This window comes from Antennarius striatus, chromosome 7 (genome assembly GCF_040054535.1).
Source record: "Antennarius striatus isolate MH-2024 chromosome 7, ASM4005453v1, whole genome shotgun sequence".
Lineage (NCBI taxonomy): Eukaryota > Metazoa > Chordata > Actinopteri > Lophiiformes > Antennariidae > Antennarius > Antennarius striatus.
In genome coordinates this window covers 20,126,707-20,136,848 of record NC_090782.1, presented here as the reverse complement: position 1 = coordinate 20,136,848, position 10,142 = coordinate 20,126,707, and the positions used below count along the sequence as shown (strand labels likewise).

General features: G+C 41.7%; 1 protein-coding gene across 3 annotated transcripts; it reads right to left on the bottom strand.

Annotated features, from left to right (window-relative positions):
- Window positions 1–1,193: 1,193 nt before the first annotated feature.
- c7h1orf53 (chromosome 7 C1orf53 homolog) lies at window positions 1,194–7,300 on the bottom strand. Of its 3 annotated transcripts, XM_068319260.1 has the most exons (5): window positions 7,253–7,286; window positions 7,045–7,110; window positions 6,785–6,967; window positions 5,230–5,331; window positions 1,194–3,138 (listed from the first exon to the last, which is right to left on the bottom strand). In XM_068319260.1, exons 1-5 carry the CDS (start codon window positions 7,259–7,261, stop codon window positions 3,067–3,069), a joined length of 432 nt encoding a protein of 143 aa, XP_068175361.1. In that variant the 5' UTR covers window positions 7,262–7,286; the 3' UTR covers window positions 1,194–3,066. The 3 variants fall into 3 exon arrangements, with proteins under 3 accessions (XP_068175361.1, XP_068175360.1, XP_068175359.1); XM_068319259.1 differs by having other exon boundaries at window positions 6,785–7,110; window positions 7,253–7,274; XM_068319258.1 differs by having other exon boundaries at window positions 6,785–7,300.
- Window positions 7,301–10,142: the final 2,842 nt, after the last annotated feature.

Below are 10,142 nucleotides of genomic sequence, written 5' to 3'. Positions count from 1 at the left end.
GCCAGAGCAGAACATATAAGAAAAAGGTTAGAGGATGTAAAGGGTAAATATTAGATATTTATTGTTATGTTTTGCAGAGATCTGACTTCACAGATGTAAAAAGCTGGAGGGACATTAACAGGCTGAAGTGGTCATGGGGCGCTTAGGTGCCCATGATCGCCCCCCGACTCTTTCATCTGGGCTCATCTGGCAGCTCCGACCCGCTCTGGCATGAGACTGACCACCAGTTGCGGTCGGAGGGAGAAAACGCTCTTCTGTGCTATTTGCAGCCTCGTCTGTCCAAAGGAATCTGATGCCCTGACTGTCACTCCGTCACCATGTGTGTTTTTTATCACTAATTCTACCACAGGGATCGGGTTGTCCATCTGACCACTGTGGAGGCTTCTGCCCTGAGGCGAGCTGACATTGTCTGTGTAGAGCGACCAGACGTTGATGTAGGGGCTGCTCAAATGCTGCTTGAATATCAAGATACACATGCACAATTCCACACACACACACACACACACACACTGCATGTACAAAGAGACTGATGTTCCTTTCAGCCATCATACGGCTGACACTCAAGTTGTTGTTTTATTTTTTTTCCCTCCTGCCAACCCTTATGTCAGTTTCTGGCTGTCCGAGCTAACAGTGATGGGGACACTATGACTGTCTGTGGTTGGGGCCGCTGGCCGCAGGGCTCCTGTGCTTTTGAGATGGGGAGCCGAGGTGTGTGTGTGTGTGTGTGGGGGGGGGGGGGTGTGTGCCAAAGGGCTGCTCGGCCTGTCAACTGGTTGTGACTTGAGCCAGTCTGGTCACACTTTCAAACTGGACAGCTCTATCTTTCTCTGTGGCTAGTGCCATCTTTCCGTAGAAAGGCACATATTATATAGCTGCCACTCCACTCCAGCCCAGCATATGCTCAACTGAAGGTCAGAGATGTTCAGTCCAAAATGCCTGAAATAAACACCTCACATCTGGTTGATGTTGTAACTTGGGAGCACATCTGCAGTGAGGGAATACAACTGTGTACATGTGGTGTATTTGTTTGCACTGAGGAATAGCACACATTATTTTATTGGTACCGAATAACGCAGGAAAAGTCAACATAATGAATTAATTCACGGATAAGGTATTTATCGGCAATTTAGGTGATCTACAGTAAAATAAATAAAATGCTGATCATCAAATAATTAATCAGAAAGAAACATTAATAATTTTTTTATCCAACGCTTTAATTATGGAAACACGTGGCAGAACATGATTGACGAAAATACATTAAAAAAAAAAAACACAGAGAAGTTAAATTTGATGATTCAGTGTGGTGTTTGAAAGCAGGGTTGATTTTCAAGTAAATTTCCTAAGGGATTGTTGTGCTGTTTTTGTCTCAGTCACCAACTGCTAAGCTAGAACACGATAAAAAAAAAAAGATATAAAATAAAAAAAAACAGTTCAAACTGTGCCATCACTGGATTGAGAAGACGTGGAGGGATGAGGCAGACATGAAAGTTGGCCTATTTCATGGTCAGGCTGCGGGACCGCCGAGGCCCTGAATGGCAATGCATCTACTTTAATGTGACAGACAAGTCCCTAGGCAAAACCAGCAGATCTGCGGCAGGCAAGCAGGCCCAGGTACTTGATGAGTGTGACACCTTCACCATCCCGCTGTAGGAATGTTGCTGCCGCACGCTCCGCTGCCTCGGTTTAGAATAACACCAAATAAATTCGCCTTTCATCCCGCCTGACGAGGCGTCCCCGAGAACCTGTCCTCCCCAGCACTGTTGGGATCATGAATCTCCTTGTAGCCGCTCACAGGGCTTTGCTCCGATCACTAGTCACTTGCCTTTGGGACCCACCTGCCGAGGAAAATTGTGGCCACGCCGGTAGGTGGCTGCAACAGAATTCCGCGGCAGACACATCCTCTCATCCCGACGCTGTTTGCCCAATCAGGCGGAGACGGCCGAGTGTGTGTGGCAGGTTCAGAGCCAAAGCCCGAAGGCATCACGCTGCCCCCCCACATGCACTCACAAATCACAAATCAAGTAGCGTGTCTTTCTCTAACCATCTCTCGCATGCACAGGTAGTGCTGCACGAGTGCTTGACCTTACCTTGTACTATTACTGTGGGCTACAGTGCAGTGTTTAGTGCAACCTTTATTCTATATCGGCCTATTAGGAGCCACAGGGTGTTCTGATGGAGTAAGCCTGCTTATGCATGTGTGCTTCTAAGCCCGCGCTGATCTATAGCAGTTCTGGGATAGGAGGGCCCATGAGTTCATTAGGCTGAGGCTCAGGAGAGCAGCCGCAGGGAGCTGCGCTATAGCCCAGTGTTGCCAGGAAGCTGAGCTGCGAGTCCTGTGGGGAGGGCTGCTGTTGATGTCCATGGCATGTTTGTTAACAGCCTGATTCCATCAAGTGGTGTAAAAGCTGAGCAGCCAAGCATAAGTGCTGACCCTTGGCCCGTGCCTATTTTTACCAGCACAGTGTTCCAGTCAAAGGTAGACAGTTCAGTCGAGCACTTGTGGAGTGTAAATGATGCTAATATTCATGCAGTCGTACATTTGGGAGAGAAAATAACAAGAGATGGGAAGCAAAAGAGCACAAGACTCCATCTGACTGTCTACGGTTGATTTTGCTTATATTCCCTTTATCTTGAGGGCGAAGATCTAAAATGCTCTTTCGGTTTTCATCTCCATACTCCCACAACCCTTGTAAATGCATCAGAGGAGCGGAGTAACACAAAATATTAAGTACACTCTAAGAGAAACGAGAAATGACGCTCAAGGCAATTCATCGGACATTTGAGAGAAAATATGAGAAAATAGAAACCATTAAGCGAACGAGTGCTTCTACATGAGGTTGAGGCGAACAAGCCTGTCTTATGAGAATGAAAACAATCCGGAGAGTAGTTGTAATTCACAGGAGGTAGTTATTGCACAGACATTACCCAAATTTCATCATTTAACACATCGCTAAAAAAAAAAAAAAAAAAAAAAGACTCAAGTCGTCCAAGTAATGACAGGCAAAAGATGCGCAACGTGTGCTGGTTTCCCTTCGTCACAGTCATCCCACCTTTGTCACGTTAAGCTCATACATAAAACAGGGAGTTGAAGCGCTTCTTCATTGCAGGATCCTTGACGTTTGCTTGGCCATATGGGCACTGGAGGAGAAAATAAAATAATTAAACGGCGCTAAATGGGCTGCATGTGGAGTCAGAACATCAGTCACACACAGAACAACACGCGGACACGTGTATGTAGGGAAACACGCGGGAATGGGATGATGATGCAGAATCAAATCAGGACTGAAACACACCAGGGAGGACAGACAAAAGACGTGAGGTAAGTGGGACGTTAAGCATCAGCAGGTATCTACCTACATTTACAACTGTGGTTTCAGGACAAAAAGAAACTACGGATTTAGTTTAGGGCCAGACGCTGACCTTCAATTTGCTTAACTGTGATGTGTGTTTATTTGATTGCAAATTCAACCATTAACATATAAGTAAACATATGTGCTTGATTGAACATAAGCAATTCTTATAGAATAAACTCGACTTAATCCGATCTGACTGATTGATGGTAATTGACCCCTCAAAGGGTAAATGGTAAAAACATTTCCTGTCAAGAAATAAATCCTTTTTTGTCTTCTTCTTTTCTTATTCCAGAGGCAGCAGGAGAGCACAAATACCTCTTCTACCCACATTTATTATCCCACACATTAATTTATCCCTCATCTATTAGAATATGCTTCAAATAAACAAGCTGGATTTTTGCCTACACTTCTTTTAACCCCACCAGCTCCCAGATTGGCACTTTTTTGTTAGTTCTAGTACTCTTGCTTTGTTAGAAGTTTTGTTATAACGACCACAATTTTGTTGACAGGGTTCTAACGCAGGGAGGCTGATGTGAAAACAGAATGACAACACCTGCATGAATTGGTGATACTGCTCATCTCTTCAAATTCTGAAGCTATTTCTAAACTTGTGCCTATAGGCACCATCTGCCTTCAGCAGCAGGCAAAAACATCTAACTAAGTTTACTTTCTTCCTTTCTGCATGTCTCATATGGACTGTAACAAGCCCAGAGTTTTAACTAACTGTTTAAATTAAAAGTCTACAGTGGGATTGCTCCTGATGCTTTAATAGGCTAATTTGCTCTGGGCAACAGGCTTGGTTCCACCAGGCTCTCCCCACGGCCAACAGCTCGCTGGATTGGAGGAGGCCATCCGGTGCTAAGTGGCAACAGGGGAGTAAGTTTGGAGCAGCAGCTCCAATGGGGACCAAGACTCACCTCTGAGGCAGGGACAGGGGGGAGGTGAGGCAGCAGAAAAGAGAGTACGGGTTGGGCATCAGGAGCAGGTGAAACAGCACAGAGCTGGCATACTTTTAAAGACAAACCAGGATGATTCAAGGTTAGTTTTAGTTCATATATGTGTCAGTTTTAGTTTGGTTGAAGAATCTTGTATTCAAAATCAACATCTAGCTGCTAATAGCTCAGAGTAGCTAGACTTAGCTATTTTTCCCATGTTGTTCTCCTACTGACTTCATTTTAACAAGTTATCTCCTTGTGCTCAGGACCTCAGCGCCAGACATTGACTCCGAAGCCTTCGCCGCCCACAACCCACCCGCCTCAGCCCACAGAGAGCTCACCCTCAACTGGACTCAGCCAGTCTCTGAAGCCCTTCCATCAGTGGTCTGCCCTCGCCAGCCTGACCAACAGCGTTAAAGGACAATAAACTCTCTTTTAAATCTAATCACTGGTCTCTGACTCTGCATCTGGGTCCGAATCTGAGAACAAGCCTCAACACAGAGGGTGTATTGTTGTATTTTTCCGTTCAGCGAGGATAATCGGTGTGAAAAAAGCTCTTTCTTACATTTAATGAGTCTTGTTGAGAGGGCTTGTGAAACGTGGCAGAGTAGCAGCGTATATTTAGCTCCCAGCTGAAACTGATGTGGTATTAGCACCTGACTAACACCAAAGTCAATACCTTACCGTCTTTTGACACAATACCATCCCTATTGTGTCTTTTTTCTATTTCTTACATTACTTCATTATTCCAGTGTTTTGCATTTTGGCCCTGCCTTACGAATAATCTAATACCTAAGGTGAATTAAAGTGGGGGAAAGAAAGGCTTCTGATGAGAAAAGATGTAGAGCGGATGGATGAAGGGAAAAACAGACAAACACGCACAACAAAACAGCAAAGTAGAGACACACACATTCTGGTACGTTGGAGACAAAAGAACTTACGTGTCTACAAGCACTGCCACAGCATTTCCCTCTCTGAAGGTGGGCATACTCCGTGAACACCTTGTACCCACTGGAAGGGTCGACATACATCTGCTTCTTTGCCTGAACATAATGAAGACATTATTATTGAATTAGCATGACATATAAACGCGTCTGCTGGTTTGTGACCTCCGCATACATAACCATATACGGCACATGTAAACTGCAGCGCGTCTGAGCACAGTCCTGAATATGAACATATACGCAGACAGATTGCTTTAGGTCGAGGGGAAGAACGAATTGATGACCTCTGTGCATAGAAACAGATGTAAGACAGTCTTAAGTCTTATGATGTTACTAATTAATTAGTGCTGTCCTCTTATATGCAATGCAAGAGGTGACAATCTGTAATGATTCATCAACCAGCAGCGTCACGAGTTCTGTATTTATGGTATAATTGCATCGTACATAAAAACATATTTTAGACAATCATTTCTTTATTTTGGCTCCCAGTGCACCTCACACAGACACACCAACACCTCCAGTGAGTAAAAAACACTGAACTCCTCTGCCATCCCTTAGGAAGTTAGAAAATGTCATCTCTCAGTCTGTTTCAAACTGAGAGCCCACTAGTTGGTGGGCTTTGACAGGCCACAAAGAGAAAAGAGCCCCAGGCATTTCAGTGACACGGCCTGTCATTTCACATGGCATTGCACGGGCACATAGTGAAGCTGGCATAGCCGGGCCCCTCTGCATTGTGCTTTTCCCACCCAATCGCTCTCCTCAGGTCACGACCAACTTGCCTCAATTTCACCCACACTCAGAAGCACAATATTTACAACAGATACGCCTAAAGGCACGCAGATGGCGCCTATTCAGGTCTGTCACCAGCACGAACCTCGCTGAATATATCAGACGGAAGATCACGTAATGATTTGGTGAACGTGATCAATTAAAAATAAAACTAAAAAAAAACAAAAAACCCCAAACAACCAAAAACAATTGCCATTGTTACCTATACGACACCTACTGTGTGTAAATCACTCTGCAGGTATTCCTGAGAAAAAATTTATTAAAATTTTTTTGCCACTACATATCTCACTAATATTAATATCAAATATTAATATTACTGAATAGAGTAAATGATGAGACGAGCTGTTGTCTAACACCTTGTATGTCATTACACCAGAATTAAGGTTAGATTACATGAAAGTGATTGGATGTTTTAGAAATGACTTATTACATCCCTATAAATGATCATAGAAGATCGGACTTAATTAATATTCTATTTCATTTTCATTTTAGTTCACGAGCATCATGTTCATACATAACCGATCATACTTACCCTGATTTTAGTCCATACGTTCCACCAACTTCTAACATGCCATAATCAATATTAGTTTAAACACACAATGGTTTTATTAGTCCAGCACCAGATTTTATTTAAAGAACAAGTTCTCCATCACAGCAGTCACACAAGTCCGAACAAAATCAGCCCGCGGTTGTAATTAATCATGCGTAATTACGGTAATCAGATCGAACATGACATCACTGGATTCCCAGTGATTTATCTCACCTCACACGCTTCTCTGTGGAGTCTGTGGATGGTGGTGTCTTCCTCGGTGAACTTTCTTGCAGCCAGGTCGTCCGCGCCCCCCATGCTGCCTGTCACTACGTCATCCGAGTCCGTTTCACCGCTGGCCGCATCGATCCGTAACCTGCCTCTGCCTGTCGGTCTCTTCAAGCGTTCTTCTGAGAGCTTCGATATTGACATTGCTATAGGTCGTTTATTAAACTGAACATGGAGAAAAATCAATCTTCTGACTAATACGTTACCGGGGTGATTGTGGTGAAACATGCCGCTGTGAAACTTCTGTGTGCGGCGCGACCTGCGTCAGCAGCCTGGAGGAAGACAGCAGCTGAACTGTTAGCAAAAAAACAAAAACAAAACAAAACTGTATAACAGAAAATGGCTAAATAATTAACTAAATAATATGACACCTGATTATATAAATAGCTTATATATAAAAACTTTCTAGGTTACATGTTCCATTCTGCCTCCTCATCTCAGTTTTGTAACTGAGTGAGTTGTACTTCCTGGTTTAGTACGTCACGTTGGTGTCACGTGATCTCTGCGTCACCCACACGCAAGCGACGTCCTCGTGTTTGCTGAAACCTGCACGTAAAGAGTACAAGGTAAACAAACACATCCTCAGGCTGCTCTTTCATGTTTTTTTGTTAAACACTCAACAAATTGAGACGCCTTTCTTTTCTCATTCGAATGAAGCCTTTCCAACAGAGTAACACAGATTTACCTTCTTTAGTGTCTAAAATTAAATCAATCATAATTAGACTTACACTGAAACAAATTCGTTCTGACAAGGAGAATATAAGATAAATTTGTAAAAATGACTGCATGACATTATAACCGAGCTATACAAACATTATTAAAAGTGTATCTTTGCAATAATAATAAATATCCCCCTACACAATTAAAGTGGTTAAATTACACTATTACTTAACGCTTCATCTTTCATGCAGTGACACTGCACCGCAAACAAAGACTCGTTACCATAATATTAAAGTAATATAGTGACTTGGACAAAGCCCTTAAAGGTTGATGAGTGGACATTAATGAGTCCGTCCAAGGTTATCTTCTGCTACAAGGCACCTCTGATGATGTGTCTACTGCAGAGCTCTGTATAATGAAAGCTGACATGCTTCTTTTGACTGACACTGTAGGGTCATTTACCCACATACAAATTACATATCACTGGTAAAAAAAAAAAGCATATATATTTTTAGAAACAATGTGCTGACAGCTATAGAGGAATAGCATGTGTTAAATTTCTAAAAACACTCAAAACATCAGAAAATGAAAGATAGTCCTTTAGATACACCAAGTAAAGCAATTTTTATGTCCCTAATTTATTTTAAGTAAAAAAGCCACTCTGAAATGTTCTAGCAAGGCTTTAGAAGGATGACAAGCTACTGTTGTTGTTTTTTAAATACTGTATTAGGTTATCATGCATACTGTAGATGCAATCTGAGAATGGCCACTGTTTCAGTTCGCTGACATGACATTTTAGTGGCTGATAGTGACCAATATCCAACACATCTCTTTGTGCAGTCCTGCCATTATCATTTCATACAGATGCCTCAAACAGCATGCCCCAGTCTGCTGCCACTTAATTACCTTCTAGTCAGCCTGAAAAAATCTGGCTCTGATCCAGACACATGCCCTGGAGAGGGGTAAGAAGTATCTCTAAGTCATTGGTTTTTATTTACCAAGAGACAAATATTGTGTGAACAATAGGAAAGTCCACCCTGAAGCAGATTTACATCATGCTGAAAATCAGTGATTTTGGCTAGTAAAATAAACATCTATAAAAACACACATTTCTCATAAAAAAGAAAATAATGACTATGGTGATGTTGATTATGTCATCAGGTGTCACTTTTGGGAACTGGTCCACCAACAATAAATTTGTTCGTGACTCTACGGGCTCATATAATCTCAAATTGATATATTACAATAAAATTAGTTTGAATTTAATGAGGATTTACAGTTGTAACTCCAAGCATGCATGAATGAAATAATAAGGTGTCTCATATAAATCCCAATATTAAATTAGAGTATTTTAGTTTAGGGTGGATTTTCACTTTTAGAGATGATGACTCGCTGATTTATGTGCAATGTGTTTAATATTGAATGTTGAAGCTTGTGCTGAAGTAGTAGAGTAGAGTAGGAACATTCTATGTATAGTTTGTGTGTAGGACGGAGACAGTTTTTTTTCTCATGTAAAATTAAATTTGTCACTGAATTTTACATTTTGATTTCTCACTTAATTTCAAGTGAGCAAGTTCTCTTTACGAGTTTCTCTGAATAAAATACATGCATACATATACAATATGACAAATAGGCAAAGAAAATAGATGACTGAGTTTGCACAAAAGTGACTGACCTTTCTAATTCTGCAAGCTTATATAAACTCTTCCATTGTTAGAACACACAATATTTAAAAGAACGTGCCCGAGTATGAGCGTTAATACTGTACATTGACCATCAAGAACCAGATGCTGTAGCATTGAGACTAGTGCAGAGGGAACTTAATCTATGCTTCAACAGACAAGTGAGAGTCAGGTAGTCAGGCAGGTGTGATGCAATGAGTACAATGCAGCACCGTTGTCTTTTCAGTGCCAATGATGGCCATCCGGGTTTCTCAAACAATAAACAGTGATGGGTTCTCAAGTCATTCCAGGAATGAAACCGAGGACAGACTGACAGACGGCAACGAGAGGTTCAAGACTGGAGGCAGGAGAGAGGATATAAATTATGTCACCATACTCCATGACAGATAAAAAGGGTGACTGAACAAGTTGCTTTCTGCAGCTCTGGGTGATACATGTATTATTTCTATTAAAGAATGACAGTTCTTTGTTTCAGGTCATATGTGGGTTCTTTTGTTTTTTAAAAGCGCACCTTGCAATTGAGCCAGAGATCAAAGAATTGATAAGGTAATATTTTTTCCATTGGTGTCCGATTGAGAGTATTAATGTTCACATCAGTGGAACAGCATGCATTTGATTTTTTCAGATTTAAAGATTAATTTTAGGCCTTTGGACTTGTGATCCCAAATGCAAATACTGCCCTTGTGTATATACATTGTCGATGCACTATTTATTGAGACACCCAGAGGACTCCTCTGCTGGAATTAGTCTATAAATTTTTGTGTTTGTTGCAATTGAATTGAAAATAACCTTTTCAAGGAATATTCTGCAAACATTACATTTTAATTATATAATGTTAAAGCAATTAATAACAAGAACCAATGCAGTCACAGACTGCAACATCCTGCGACACCCCTGAATTAAAATTTTACCCTGACCTATTTGCATAGGTCAAAGATCAAAGCTAGTGCTCTGACCTACTG